Source organism: Solanum pennellii, chromosome 6 (genome assembly GCF_001406875.1).
Source record: "Solanum pennellii chromosome 6, SPENNV200".
In the NCBI taxonomy this organism is placed as follows: domain Eukaryota; kingdom Viridiplantae; phylum Streptophyta; class Magnoliopsida; order Solanales; family Solanaceae; genus Solanum; species Solanum pennellii.
Window position 1 is genome coordinate 53,863,356 of NC_028642.1, and position 14,979 is coordinate 53,878,334.

At 35.7% G+C, this 14,979-nt stretch overlaps 3 protein-coding genes across 5 annotated transcripts; 1 reads left to right on the forward strand and 2 right to left on the reverse strand.

Annotated features, from left to right (window-relative positions):
• Window positions 1–155: 155 nt before the first annotated feature.
• On the reverse strand, window positions 156–6,948 carry LOC107021317. 3 transcript variants are annotated; one of them, XM_015221954.2, is made up of 9 exons: window positions 6,559–6,946; window positions 5,931–6,042; window positions 5,399–5,440; window positions 3,840–4,008; window positions 3,035–3,087; window positions 2,708–2,932; window positions 1,311–1,357; window positions 1,068–1,142; window positions 156–868 (listed from the first exon to the last, which is right to left on the reverse strand). In XM_015221954.2, exons 1-8 carry the CDS (start codon window positions 6,858–6,860, stop codon window positions 1,088–1,090), a joined length of 1,005 nt encoding a protein of 334 aa, XP_015077440.1. In that variant the 5' UTR covers window positions 6,861–6,946; the 3' UTR covers window positions 156–868; window positions 1,068–1,087. The 3 variants fall into 3 exon arrangements, 2 of the variants coding, with proteins under 2 accessions (XP_015077440.1, XP_015077442.1); XM_015221956.2 differs by having other exon boundaries at window positions 5,931–6,015; window positions 6,559–6,944; XR_003579018.1 differs by lacking the exon at window positions 1,311–1,357 and having other exon boundaries at window positions 6,559–6,948.
• A 990-nt stretch (window positions 6,949–7,938) lies between these two features.
• LOC107021252 (protein Asterix) lies at window positions 7,939–10,651 on the forward strand. Its single transcript, XM_015221872.1, has 3 exons — window positions 7,939–8,120; window positions 8,448–8,548; window positions 10,261–10,651. The coding sequence occupies exons 1-3, from the start codon at window positions 7,980–7,982 to the stop codon at window positions 10,325–10,327; spliced, it is 309 nt and encodes a 102-aa protein (XP_015077358.1). The 5' UTR covers window positions 7,939–7,979; the 3' UTR covers window positions 10,328–10,651.
• Window positions 10,652–11,438: 787 nt separating this feature from the next.
• LOC107021008 (biotin carboxyl carrier protein of acetyl-CoA carboxylase 1, chloroplastic-like) lies at window positions 11,439–14,186 on the reverse strand. The gene is made up of 7 exons (XM_015221573.2): window positions 13,828–14,186; window positions 13,690–13,743; window positions 13,311–13,444; window positions 12,921–13,221; window positions 12,222–12,293; window positions 11,778–11,843; window positions 11,439–11,693 (listed from the first exon to the last, which is right to left on the reverse strand). Exons 1-7 carry the CDS (start codon window positions 13,960–13,962, stop codon window positions 11,670–11,672), a joined length of 786 nt encoding a protein of 261 aa, XP_015077059.1. The 5' UTR covers window positions 13,963–14,186; the 3' UTR covers window positions 11,439–11,669.
• Between the last annotated feature and the right edge of the window lie 793 nt (window positions 14,187–14,979).

The following is a 14,979-nucleotide window of genomic DNA, read 5'->3' on the forward strand; positions in this document are numbered from 1 at the left end:
AATCCTAGGAAATCTATCTATGTAAACACCCATAATTTGCCTAGTTACGATTCATAGTGATTATATTATTCGAGTTCTTGAAATTATTGCTCTTGTAACATAAAAGGTACTGGACCATTTGTCAAACTCCAAGCGTTTGAAAAAAGAACAAAATCTCCGTAATAAGTCAAAGTAAAAATCTTTATGCATGAATTTAGAAATATGCAACTTTCTGTACATATTTTTTGTTTGTTGTTATATATGGAAGCCATATCTGGACTTGAGCAATTCCACTCGACTTTCTGCTGTAAGAACTGCTCTTCCATAATCTACTGTTTAGCCCACATGATAGAATCAAGTCTCTTGTCTTCAATGCCTTTCTATAAACTATATTAGCTCAGTGGAAGGCAAAGTATTTCATGAGATCCATCTTCAAAAGAGTATTACACTTGTAAAGCAAAACGCTTTTGTGAAATGAAGACCATCTGTCTAGATCTTCTTCTGATTTTAATATAAATTCTGATGCAAATGGTAAAATTATGGAAAACAGATTTATGTATATAGCATCTCTACTCCCATTCCAAAAGAAAGAGAAACAAAGTTAGAGAACAGCCAGTCAGCTGTTCTTGCTAGGGCCAGCCTCATCACTTTCATATTACTAAATGTACTGATGTGCCACTTCATCCGCTGGTTGCTTTGACAAACAAAGACAGTATTTAGCAACCATATTGCGGTTATGCCTGGAAAACAGCAGTACTCTTGTTTGTAAGTTGGATAGCTCCTCCTGGACAACTTCACCATCTAAAACTCAATTTAAGTTTTAGTTTTTATACACCTCAACCTCAATTTAGTTGGGGTCATCATGTGAATCCTTTGCATCCATTCCGCCCTGTTCAGGTCAATAGATTCATCAGCATTGTTTTGAAGAAGTTTGAAGATAAAAATCTTAGAAGCTTGAAGATCAACTCAATGCCTCTTTAGGCATATGGTTGAGCCCAGACAATGTCACAGTCCAATGCCTCTTCGGGTTTCAATCTTGGAAATATGCAACAATAGAGAATTTTAAGCGTTTGTTCACCATTGTTTACCTATGTGTGTAGTTGAGGTTTCATGATATGGTAACATGCATCTCCTCACCTACCATAGCAAGTAATTCACCTATCCTGTCAAGGAAAAACTACTATTAAAAATGATAGTAAAAATCTCATTAGAGGGGAAGCAATACATTGCATGACTTGTTAACTCCAATATATTAATAGAAGCCAAGAAATGCAGAAGTAGCTTCAGTATCAAGGATTGAAAAACTCGAAAGTCCCACAGAACCAATTTACCTGAATCTATCGACATTGACCTCTGCGAGCCAGGTTGTTAAGTAAACCTACAAGTCACATATTCAATTTATACAGAATAAAAGGACGTGGAACCACCACTAGAAGGTTTGTAATTTCCATCCAATAAGACAATGATAGATCTTTCTAATATGATCATAAACAATGGAGTTTCCAAAATCTTTGTTGACCAGCTTCAACGTCTCACATATGTTTTTTTATCATTTCCTTGAAGAACTCTTGTTTTTTTAAACAAAAAAATCAGGATTCAGTGGTGAACGATTTGAAACTTGGTAGATAATGGTCCATCTCTTTACCCTTCTTCATGTAAATACCGTGCTTTTGTCTACGGCAGATTTCTTACCCATGACATGCCTCTAATCCACACATCACGTGTTGTGCTCTTACCTCTAACCCAAAGCCCCCGGGGCTCATTTCTTCGAAGATTTTTTTTCATATAGGAGTAATTTACTTGTATCTAGTGGAAGGCCATGTTATAAGTAGTACACAAAAAGTAGAGTCTTAACACAAAAGTATAGTTCTCTACAACCGAAACCAATTTAATAATACTAACAGGAACCTCGTGTTGTAATATTTCCTTGGAGAATATCTTAAGCTTTAATCATGACTCTTCCTAGAGATCTAGCCATAAAAGACCTTTTCACCTAAAATGAATCATGTTTACATGTTGCACTCTACTATTATAAAACTATTTCCTTGACAACAAAACATGATTCATTGTCATGAACTTGAAAAACAAAACATGATTTAATGAGCAAACAGTACATAGGAGAGACAGGAAAGCATGCCTTGAACTTGAAGGGAAAAAATATAAGTTGCAGAGAAATAATATTTCCAGTGAACCAATATTGCTACCTGATTCGAGAAAAATTTGATGCCAAAAAAGGCCTCTATGTTCAAGCGAAAAGCTTTTTTTACTAGCAAACACTGAAAGCTCAAGAAGAAAATACATAAATACTAAAGGTGAGCATTTAACCAAAAGGAACTTTATGTATTAGAAGTAAGACCTTCAGAAATTATATGGGATATACATATTTATTGTTGGTACCACTAGAGCAATTATAATATGCTACTTCTTTTTGGGGGTTAAAAATGACCTAATGATATTTATATCTTACGCATCAGTACAAGATGCTAAAAATAGCACTAAAGTTAGTCCAGGTACAATTATAATTAAAGATATGCAACTCGATGTGCTGGTTGAGGGGCTTTTCCCAAAGTGAAACTGATGTATCTTACAATCAACTAGGGTCTTTTGAAGCACTTGGGATGCGCCTCAGTGTGCTAATAATTCTAACAGCTATAGATACATATATAGGAGTAGGCACACAAATTTATTCCTAAACATATAACTTCATATACAACAGGTGACACAATACCTGGAGAACGTTCCTCTCAAGTTGACTATTTGATTGCATGGTGGTAGACTGAGAATTGCAGCTCTCTACCTTGGGCTCGAGTTGCTTAAGAACCTCGTTTGAGTTTGAATCACATATGCGTAGATCATCAAACTCTCCAACATAGAAATGATCACTCCATTTCAGCCTGTCAACTTGTGAAAAATTCTCGGAACCAATGGAGCATAGTTCCATCACTAGCAACCGCTGCACATCACTCAACTTTAAAGAAGGAAATACAAATAGATAGACGATTTTACGAATAAAGTGAAAAATTCCTCACTGTGGCTGAGAAGATGAGAAAAACACCTTTAGATTTGTTTCTGACACAAACATCTGGACCAGCTCCTCTGCCAGTTTCTCTGAAATCATTAGAGAGGAAAATTGTAATTTTTAAATATGAAGCAGATATATAGATAAAAAGAAAAGTAAATTACTCTGTATAAGAACAACAGGAAGCCAATGTTGAACTCCTTTTGGTGATTAAAACTAATTGTTGCATCGTCTAATGCAATCAGTGTCACTTTATCATTAACTCGGTGATATTTTTCTCTAAACAATATCCATAAGGCATCCAGCCAATCCTCCGTTAATCATCCTATAAAAGCTAGGCATCTCTGTGGCAATACTTCAAAGTTGTAGGGAGTTATTAGATGGAGTAGCACATGTACGTTGCAGAAAGATGTACAACCAACACTGGATCCCCTTCTTCTTTTTTTTTTTTTTTTTTTTTTTGGGGGGGGGGGGGAGGGGGACTGGTAACCTATGTGTACCTTCCCTAAACCCCCAAACAACCTCCCAGGAGTAACAGTGATCCTTCGCCACTTTGCTCTCTTGGTGACTTGAATTGTTGAAATATTGGAGCGGAGGGTGCTTTCCACTTGACCAATCCTCTCTTGTCCCAGCGCACAATCTTCTTTTCATTTAATAAGTAATGGTATACTGGACTCTGTGATGTCCTTGTACTACTAACTAAGTATATATCAAATTTAATAGTCATTGATTAACTCACACTATGAATTAGCATATGATAGCCTTTTAACAAAACATTGATAATCTTTGCAGGAATTTTGATTAGTGAGGACAGTCAGCAACTTGCAAGGAAAACACATACCGAAATCAAAGATTGACCAAAAGGTGAAAACAGGAATCCCATCACAATCACCAGTGTCATTCAGGTTTCCAGGGAAGCAAGAAAACTCAGTAAGTGAGGTGCCACTTGCTCCTTTGAGATAACACCTCATTGATTTAGAAACATTGACCATCTGAGTTACAACAGCAACCTGTAGACAGCTAAACAGTCAGGCAATAAAAAAGTCATGGTAATTCTGTTGAAGGCACTTGAGTCGGGAAGGTAAAAATGTCGCATCCAGTATCCCAGTCTGCTAAAAGGTCATAGCTTCAATACAGACATGGGGCGGAATAAGATCCACACCTAAACAAGAGCTGATAGAAGCAGAAATCAAAAACCAAGTCTAGGAGATAAACCACTTGTGGATTGGTTTTTGTCAATGAGTGAATGACATCATGCAAACAACCTATGTATCTCCTGATTCACTCTTGATTTTTTGCACCCTGACTATAAGTACTTTTAACCCAGCTTTCCAAGCAACCAAATCTTATGCCACTTTAACTTTACACCAACACTAGCAATATATGTCCTATTAGACAGTAAATAGTTTCTCTTATTAGCTAAAACTTTTTGAACCAACAAAAAGTTCGCTTATATAATTTTGTCAAATTAGTAAAATAGTGTTTTATTGGAAAATAACATTAAGTAATGGATAGTCATATAACTATAGGTTATAAGAGTGTGAGATCAAGGATGTTGGACGATATGAGATAAATGCAATTCAGTATGTCAAACAAGAACAGTTAAGCATGGAAGACAAATGGAGATAAAAACTCCAACATATCTATTTGTTGTTTTACTACAAATAGCATGAAAGGAACTTGTGCCAGAAACTAAACAAAAATAGAGATGTTCTTCACCTAGAAATACTTAATACAGCCACTGGCCTTCCAGATACTTGGGGATTATGAAAGTAACAGTGTGCTTAATTAGTCATTTTAATTGTCCTGATCAAAATTAGTCATTCAAACTGTTGACAAGCCATACATGTCTATTTACTCCCCTATTTTTATTTAGGGATGTTTCCCTTCCGAACATAGGAAAGGGTTGAACAAAATAGGGAGCATTTTAAAGTAACACAGTTATAGAATGAAATTGGGGTGGCCCAGTGGTTCGGGCTTGGGACTTCCATGTTGGGTGTCTCAAGTTCGAAACCCCTTGCCACAAGGGGTTTGCCTTCTTGGTCGAGCTCGTCACACCGGGCTTGCCTAGTGCGGGTTACCTCTCCTATGTGGTTTGCAATAACGAGGGGTTTTTATCCTGTGCACACCCAAAGGGTAGAGGCTGCGGGGTTCCCTTTTAAAAAAAAGCATTTCGAGAAGCCTGAACAATTAAAGAAGATACTAAGCATGACGAGGGATATACAGACACGTTCAGATGTTTTAATAACAAAAATGATAATCAGGTTCTAAGAAGCAGAAAAGAAAACCACAGTAGAAAATTCATCTATTTGACAAAATAATGTTACCAGGTTAGTCAAAGTAGTAAGCTAATCACAGATACATTTATGAAGTGAATGCGCAAATATATAGTGTGCATACCATATCTTTGTAAGATGACAAGAGCTTACTCCTATTAGCCTCCTGAAAAATGATGACAACTGTGAGAAATTGTTCAGAGTACAGTTTGATTTCGTCATCAAACAGAGATGGGTTTTCCATTCTACTTTTACACTCTTTTCCAGCATATATTTGATCAATTAAATAATGGGGAAAACCTCTGAGGTGCAATGAGAAAATATTATAACCTCAATTAGACTTAACAAGCAACCAAACAACATTAATTCAGCAACAAAAACCATTCGGAAATTCTTTTTGGTCGAAAGGTGCTGATTTATTGTCGATACGTTAAAATTCAATTGGTTTCCTACGTCATTAGGAGGATACACTACACTGAGGGGCATCACGTAAAGATAAAGCATCAGGCAATGAAGATCTGTCTCACTCCACAATATGTGGTTTTGTTGTATATTTTCTCAATCAACTTTATATAGTGTGCCAATAGCCAACTTCAGGGACAATTCAAATTGAATTCAAAAAGCCAAAAGGATAAAAAGGCAATTTCTATAATCACCTGCTGCTTGAACAATTTCCTACGTGCTTTTATACGTATATCAGGCATCTCTGTCAATACACCTAACTCCATTGCATCCATATATCTGCACCAAACTCCAATGGATGTCATTCTGAATCACGGATTATTCAATATTAGAAATTCTTTAAAGTCTTACACTAGTTGAGGGTACGAGTTGTGTAGTCAGTTGAGTTAGGCATTTTCATAAAAGAAATCACATTGACAACAACACAAATCCACATATTCTCTTCAATACTATCTCACGCTAAAACATGGATATTATTATTTGGAAAGTCACGATAGTTTTTTTTTTTCATCAAAATTTTCAATGATTTTAGAGATGTTTTAACTAAAGCCATTGTGATTCATACTACCTCCTTTTCAATTTGTTTGCTGTAAAAAAACTTTTAATTTTACAATCTTGAACTAAACATATTCAGAATGTATCAAAATGTTAATCTTTGGTCTTAAACATGTCACCGTCCGAAGTTAGAGTTAAAGAGTTGGCATAAAAAAGAAAGATGCAATCTTTTTGAAATCGACTAAAAAGGAAAACAAGACAAACGAATTGAAACAAAAGGAGTTTATTTTCTATGTAACTAAACTTAAGCAGCTGTTTGAAGTTTACCTTTGGGAGAGATAAGAATTTACAACATAAGTGGCGTGTGATCGAGCAGTGGAGGATAAAGAAAGCCATTGCGTTCGAAGAGAAGACAACTTCGACCACTGGTTTCTCAGGTTTCGTTGCGCCGCCGGTCTCCATCGCCGTATATCTTGAAAGGATGACGGCGTCGATGGCGTTGTTGGTGGCGCCGGCGATTTTGCAGCCGGACTTTGAATATTCCAGTTCGTGGCTTCATCGGAAGAAACCGGAAAGGCAGAAAGTGACGGAAACGGCGCCGGAGTAATTGGGAGGACTTTGGACTCCATTGCTGTGACCGGAATAGTGCTACTGCTGGGTAGTAGCTGAAAAAAACCAATGACGAGTAAACTTGCGTGAAGTGTAATAGCGATCGATTTAGCCCCTAAGGTTTATAAAGTGAGCACTTACATCCCTGTTTAGTCAAAATGTCACTATAGTTGTTACAACATCGAATTGATCTTTAATGGGGGTTTCAACGAGTGACCTCAATTTATATTATGATTTTTTAAGGTTATTTTATTTTAAACTTAATTCATTTTCATAAAAAATAATATATTCTCTTAAATAGATAATTCAAAATTTCATAAATTTTGAAAAATTGATTTACAAATAGATTAAGATATTAAATTTTATTTCCCTCAAATCTTTCGAAACAAAGAATTAAGAGAGAAACAGATTGTACCTACAAGTATCAATTAATAAAATATATATTCTTTCTAATTATAATTTATTTTTATTACTTTAATCTTATTGCAATCATTTCGTAAGAATAATTTTTAATCACAAGAAATTAGGAGGGTTAGGTTTATTAAGAAGAAAGTGAAGCTAAAAGATAACGGGGGACATGGGAAATCACCTCAAAATTAAAGTAGTATTTCTTAAAGATGGAAAGTTGTGGTGGTTAAATTTTTTTATCTTTTCTTTTCTTCAATAAATAGATAAGAGCTAGGTGAAAAGTGAAAACATAAATAGATGCGAGCTAGGTAAAAACATATATGAATGTCACATAAAAAATCGATGACTATTTAACTACGTAAAGTAAAATGAAGAAAAGTTATGAATTAAAATAATTAAATTATGCTTAATAAATAAAAATAATTACTAAAAACATACATATTGATATCATATAGTATATCCTCTCTTCTACTATAATAGAAAAGAAATAATCATAAAAATAGTGAACTTAAAAATATGATTTATCATTTAGGCAAAATGCTTAATTTTTTTTTAACACAAGAAAATTATGATATCCAACACGGGGTCTAATTGCAAGTTGTTCAAGCTTTTTGGTCCATGTGCAATATTTACATATTCGAGGGGTTTATTCATAAATGACCACTTACTATTTCTAAGGCTTTTTCTGGTTCGGATCCAAATTCATTTTCGGAGCAGAAACTACAGCAGGCATGTCGTCACCAGCGAACGATCCACGGCAACCGTCGACGGCAAAGCCGTACAAGCCTTCGCCGGTCGCTCCACAAGATCTTCCTATAGATTACTCCGGCTTCATAGCCGTCATCTGCGGCGTCTTTGGTGCCATGTTTAGAGTGCGTAGCCTTCTAAATTCTGTATATTTTGTACCTATACTCGACAATTTTTATCTAATTTGGTCATATTGAGGACTTTATCTATAAAATTATATTGGAAAACCCGCTCTTAATTCCCATCCAGAACGAAGGAATATCCTGGATTTAATTTTTTGGGGGAATCGAGTTAGGTACATACAAAGCTTTGGGCTGTTAATTCACGAGATCCACTGCTCATATCTGTATTTGTACTGATTAGATTTCATGTGCATATGTCGATTTTGTTTGGTGGAAAGTTAATTTACATAATTGTATGCTCAGCATCATTTACTCTTATCTGTTTTGTAGTACAAGATTTGCTCGTGGCTTGCTATTATATTCAGTGCTCAATCCCTTGCTAACATGAGGAATATGGAAAATGATCTTAAGCAGATCTCAATGGCCATGATGTAAGTTCAGCTGTTTGATTAATTGTATTGAGAGCTATATATGTTGTTATTGTATGTTAGATACAGGTATTATTCGGAGATGTTCTCCTAGTTTGTGGAAGGGAATTTAAATTCTAAATTTGGATTCTGCTCTTGCTAGAGTTGTGTTCCTTGGATTGAACCTGTTCCTGATTGTGAAATAAACAAATATTGGCTGATACTGATATGTATTGAAAGGCATAACGGGATGAGATATTATCAGGAAAATCCATCCAAGGGAACTCACCAGAAGTATTATTAGAGTCTAAGTTTTTTAAGAATAGTACGAACGTGCTTCAATTGATACTTGCTCTTATTATTGCACTACTTGCTAAATACAATTTTCAGTGTGATTATTTGCTGCTCCTGCATTTATACAAGAAGGTGTCAAACCTGGAAGTAACTTTAATTTCAAAATATCATGAAATGATTCTTCAATACTATGTTTGTTTTGAATGGTCAGTGGAGTGTTTCTTGGATTTGCATTGAGGACATCAGTTTGAAGTAAATTTAGCTACATTTTACAAAATGTCAGTTGTGGATGGTTATGTGTATGCCTATGGATTTTAACCTTATTTTAAGCGGTTGAACTCTGGAATGCAATTTTATTTTATGATAATTACCCAACGACACAGTTATTCAGCAGCCATTCAGTGGTTAGATTAAAAGAAGGGGAGAACTTTTTAATAGAATATCTCATGTCTCGTTTGATCTTCTGAAAAAATTGGCATGTGATTTGAATTATACCTGTAAAAAAGATATTTGAATGTTTCATGTAATGTGTGGTTTGTATGGAATGGGATGAAGAGACAATAACGATGAATTATTTTCCTTCATTAAGAAAAAGAAGGATAATTTAGCTTTTTAAGGATATCAAATAAAAAAAAATAAAGGTAGGAACCCTAAGTATGTATTGAACGTGGTAAGATGAGTTTGAGCTGTCACTGTGGCTCTGTATTGTTCTCTGCTCCAAAATTACTCAAGCCCAACTAGTCAACAAATTTTGGGAGTTAAAGGAATATATATTGTTTCAGAAAGGTGTAAAAGATAGTGTTCACTTGTGTGGGTGATTGCAACTCTTGTAGGAGTTAATTTGTAATGAGGTACTTTTGGAGTGTTGTTCCTTTTACCTTTTTTGCTGTCCAAAGAACAGAAATTGTAGGAAGTTAATTGTGCATTACTTGTTTCCCTTCTCCTGCAACCAAATAGTACCTATGAGCCTTTATATGCCCATGTGTTTGTTTTTTTTGGTCTCAAAAACAATTTAGTAGCAAGGCATCATCTTCACCCACCTTGCCACCACCCTCTGCTTCCGTTGCCAGTTTCTAGAATGGTTGTGCCCAATGTCTAGTAGTCTAGTTTATGCTTTATACTATATGTTAGTTATGAGTAAGGTAGTAAAGTAGATTGGATTCTCAATTATTAGTAAGGTAGTGTTACAGATCTGGAAACTAAACAAATAGATATTATCAGTTCTACCAGTCTTGTAATTGTAAATGATAAATGAATCGTTGCCAAAGAATAGTGTGTTTGACTGGCTAAAGAGTTATTAGATCAAACGAAATGGAAAGAGAGTATTCATGAAGCATAAAAGAATTTATTGCAAACTGATTGTTCTGCTATTAGCTATCACATTTTCATTCATATTGCTGGATTGTGTGTCTAATCAGAACTTGTTATTTTTATCGTCTCAGGTTTGGTATTATGGGTCTCATGACAAACTACTTGGGTGTTGGTCCCCGGGGAAGCAAGAAAACTTGATCGAATTGTTTCAGGCACAAACTCATTTATAAGAATATTGCTGTCAGACATGTGGATGTCATCCTGAAATATTTGCATTATTATGATGTTTCTGAGCTAAATGAAGTTAAAGAATAGGTTTTTGGTAGTTTGAGCTCTTTTTACAGGGCTATTCTGTTCTAAGTTGCAATTGCTCTTAGCAAAAGCTAGACAATTATTATTGTGGTGATATTGACATTCTGTTAGTGAATTCAGGTTTCTCTATCCTTCCAACTTCCACTGTATTTCAATTTATGTCTTGTTATGTTGGAAGCAACTAAAGATTGGCTCCTTTTCAGTATTCTACCTCCATTTCTTCCGTTATCTGTTTTGACATAAGAAAGTTACACAGTTTTAACCAGCTTTTTCTCAAATTTGACAGTCAAGTTGCCTACTACTTCCGTGAATACGCCCAAAAGTGCTTTCCTTCTCGCGTGAAAGAAAAAAAGATACTCAGCTTTTTTGTCTACTTTACCTATCAAAAATTCTGTTAATAGATTTCAATTCCCTCTTAAATACAACTTGCTTCTGTCAATCACCTTACAACTAACCATATTCGTGTCATCTTTTCTTCTTTTGAGAGTATCTTGTCCACCAATAGCATATGTACTCACAGACTTAAAGCTGCACCTCCTCAAAGTTCTAATAAACTTTGCTGATTACTTCGTGAAGATAAATACATTTTGCGGTTAACTGATACAGCAAGCATCAGTAAAAACGTGGATGCCTCCATACTAGCATATCTTTGATTGCCTGTAGGCTATATGCAAATACTGACAGAGCTGATAGGCAATAGATCTTGAACTGCACATCTGAATGCCAGTTCAATTATGTTGCAACCCTCATATCTCAGCTCACGGTATTTAAGAACTGAGGAACTCCCGAAAGCCGACATGATGCAAAGTTCAGAACTCAGTGGAGAATAAGCTCATCCCTTTACACTTCTCTACTTAAATATCAAGCCTTTGTTCATTGCAGAGTTCAAACTCATGAATGTGCCTAACTACATGCTGAACCAAACCCTTGGGGGTTCATAGCATCAAGCACTAGAGGCAGAGCAAGAAAGATAGCAAGGTGACAGTAGACTAGAGGATATCATCAAGTCACAACTTTATAAAGAAAATATAGTTCCAAAATTTATGAGCAGCATAAGGAAAATGAGTAATACAAGCTATTAATATGATCATAGATTTCAACAAGAGTAATAGTGAACCAATCTTCTGAGCAGATATGCCTTGAGCTTAAGACAGATTTGCTCTCTATAACTTTTGAATTTCACTCTGCTTCATCCACCTATGTTGCACACCAAGATTACTTCTTTCTATCATGGTTCAATGACAAATAGAGGCTGCAAGAAGAGATTGAACATCACATAAAGCACAAGTAGACCCGAACTAGTCTAAAGATATAAACTAGAGAAAGAGAGACATACCGTGTCCACACTAACGGGCTTACCATCCTCTGCAACTATGTCAACTATGGTTCCAGCTTGATCAGCCTGATAAAGAATTCAAAAAATAAATGCAGTAGGTATAAAAGGAACTTAAAACTGATACATCATGGTGCGAGAGTGGCCTAAGCAAATCGGATAATTTCGCGACTAACTTCGCCAAGATGGGAAATGTTGAGAAGAGCTCCTCTTTATGACACATCACTTGCCTATTTAAGTCATTCCTACAGTCTATTACCATGAGAATGGATGCGACAGAAAAGGAAAACTGAAAGTACAACACTTAAACATGTTCCGCACTAGGAATTATCTGATTATAAATGTTTCTACCCTCATATTCGCCTTTTTATTTAGGAATCTATATATGGCAAGCAACTATAAACTGACTTTGCACATTAAGGAACTGAAATCGTAATCCAGAATTACCTCAATTTCATTCATCAATTTCATAGCCTCAATAATGCAGACCACTTGCCCTTTCTGGACCTTGTCACCTACCTGGTAATTCACCAGTTTAGTCAGGCTCATGAGAAAACAACAAGACCAAGAACATACAGAGGTAAAGAGAAAAGAGAAGCTGCAAGCAAACACACAGTGGCAAACATTCTCACTTTGATTGCTAGAAGATGTGAACAGCATGAAAGTGAATTTGCCCTAAACTAAATATTTCTCTGATTTCTGGACTAACCCAAAATTTAATGCCAAAATTTCAAATAATTTTAAGGAATTCAGGGACATGCTAGAGTGCAAAACATGAAAAAATTGATCTCCATATAGACCTTCCAGTCTTTCGCTCCCAAAAAATGATAATCAAGGAAAGAAAGAGAGGGAAAAACAGGAAATAACAGTCGGCAACAACAGCAAATATCCATCCCGCTCTGACAAATTAACTCCATTTCCAAACTATAAAATCAACTGTGCAAGTTTAATTGCTTAACAATTGTTAATAGTTGCTTCATTCTTCATTTCCCCACTTTTTTTAATTGCTCATTTACCAAATTTGGATTATGGAGCGATTGAACACAAGGTATTCCTTAGGCCACTTTGTGTCAGATATATATCATAATACTGCCCTCTAGGTTCAATGGCTACTACAGCACAGGTAAAACCAACGTATATATTTACCTTTACAAAAGGTGCTGCCCCTGGGGCAGGTGATCGATAGAATGTTCCGGCCATGGGACATTTCATTGGAGGATGTGAGGATTTAGGCTTTGAAGGTGCAGGTGGAGGAAGTGCAGCAACTGCTGGAGCTGCAGGAGCAGGGGCACTTGCAGGAGGCAACTGTTGCTGAACAAAGGCCTGTGGAACAGATGGTGGGGCCATATAAACAGGCGGCTGGGGCAATGCCGCCTTCTTCCTTATAAGAATTTCACAATTGTTTTGCTTTAGCTGCAGCTCCACAATGTCCCTTGAATCCACAAGCCTAAGAACAAAGGCAAAAAATTTTAAAAATGAACTCTACAAAAAGACCAGAGAACAAACAAAATTATAGGTGATGAGAGCTTAACGCACTCCACAAGATCAGCTGCCTGAGACATGAATGCTTGAATGGATGAAGCATCTGGAATACTGTATTCAGTCTTGGAGACTTCCTCCAAGCTTTTCTCAGAAACTGGTTTTGAATTGTTCGACTTGTCAATAGCAACCTTAAATTCACAAAACTCAATCAATCAACTATGCTTCAATACCAAATCAAATTGGGGTTGACTATATAAATCACCTGTCTCATTTTCTTTCTTACTAACACATCAGAACATATAAGGATTCGTTATAGCTAAACTATTCTTAGTTATCTTTCATCCCACAGCAACCTCCTCTATTAATTTACACAATGAAACTAATAATTTAAACACACAAAATTCCAAGAAACAACCAAGAGATATAAAATCACCTCATTCAGCTGGGCATTCACCTTAAACACCTGAGATTGGATGCGACTGGACCCCTGAAAAACAAAACACACTAAACTCAACCAAATGCATGATAAAGCTTCAATCTTTACGATTAAACACTCAAAGGGAACACAAACCTGAATACGAGGGAGCAATGCAGGACCGGATCTGAAGGAAAGGGAGCTCTGGGGCTGATGGGTCGAGCTTAAATTGGATGATGAAGCAACAGAGAGGACAGAAATCTTAGGACAAGGGACACTGAAAGAAGCCATTGCCAGATTTTTCAAGAAAAGATTGTAATTTTGTCTGAATGGCTATGAGGGAAATTGGGAGCTTTGAGGGGGTTTTGTAGAAGAGAATTGGACGGTAAAATTGATGAGATTTAGCAGGGGAAAATCCGAAATCGGAGAAAAGGGAGGGGAGCGATACACACGAGGGAGAAGGGGGACGATGCGATTTAAGCTGGCAGAGGCAGATGGAAGAGTTGGAAAAAGGGGTTAAGAACTAAATAAATGTAACAGAAAGTAGGTCCACCTAGTAGTGGATACATGTGAAACTACTTCTAAAAAAATTCTAAATCTTTTATATTTTTTTAATCTACCCGAGCTATATATTAATGTACTCGATCCTGTATTTAATATATCCAAACTAGATATTATATATTTGATTTATTTTATAATATATTCGAGCTAATTTTTAATGTATCTGAGTTATATATTATGTATCTGAACTGATTTTTAATGTATCCGAGCTACATATTATGTATCCAATTTTTTTTATAATATATTTGAGATACTCTTTAATGTATCTGAGTTACATATTAATATATCTGATTTGTGTTACTTCTTTAGGGTTTAATACAATTATAAACTAAAGAAGGATTTATTATAATTTCATATTAAAAACTAGAAAAAATTGTATATTATAGCAAACTAATAACCTAAAATAAATAGAGTAGCTAGGGTTTGATTTAATTGTGCTCCATAGCAAACGTTTGCAAAAAATTGCCAGGCGCCTCTCTCCCAAATATCTCGCTCGTCGCTCTTTTCCAATCTCTCGCTCGCTACCTCACTTTTTATACAAATACAAGTGTATAAAAATTGTTTCTAATTGTATAAAGCAGAGAAAATTGTATAAATACATATATTTTTGTTCCCCTCTCTCCCATCTTCCAGATCTCGCACGCCACTCTCCCAAATCTCGCTCTCCGTCCTCGCCTTTCTCACTTATACAAACAGAAGTGAAATATATAAATTGCGTTTCTGTTTGTATAAAGCGTTAGAAATTGT

Coding starts and splice junctions, on each gene's coding strand:
- LOC107021008 (XM_015221573.2), bottom strand. CDS start 13,962: ATGGCTTCTTTCAGTGTCCCTTGTCCTAAGATTTCTGTCCTCTCTGTT. Junction 13,445..13,689: donor TGAATGCCCAGCTGAATGAG/GTGATTTTATAT, acceptor TGTGAATTTAAG/GTTGCTATTGACAAGTCGAA. Junction 11,694..11,777: donor AGCCCGTTAGTGTGGACACG/GTATGTCTCTCT, acceptor CTCTTCTTGCAG/CCTCTATTTGTCATTGAACC.
- LOC107021317 (XM_015221954.2), bottom strand. CDS start 6,860: ATGGAGTCCAAAGTCCTCCCAATTACTCCGGCGCCGTTTCCGTCACTT. Junction 6,043..6,558: donor AATTCTTATCTCTCCCAAAG/GTAAACTTCAAA, acceptor TCCGTGATTCAG/AATGACATCCATTGGAGTTT. Junction 2,933..3,034: donor TGTCAGAAACAAATCTAAAG/GTGTTTTTCTCA, acceptor AGTGATGTGCAG/CGGTTGCTAGTGATGGAACT.
- LOC107021252 (XM_015221872.1), top strand. CDS start 7,980: ATGTCGTCACCAGCGAACGATCCACGGCAACCGTCGACGGCAAAGCCG. Junction 8,121..8,447: donor TCTTTGGTGCCATGTTTAGA/GTGCGTAGCCTT, acceptor TCTGTTTTGTAG/TACAAGATTTGCTCGTGGCT. Junction 8,549..10,260: donor CAGATCTCAATGGCCATGAT/GTAAGTTCAGCT, acceptor TTATCGTCTCAG/GTTTGGTATTATGGGTCTCA.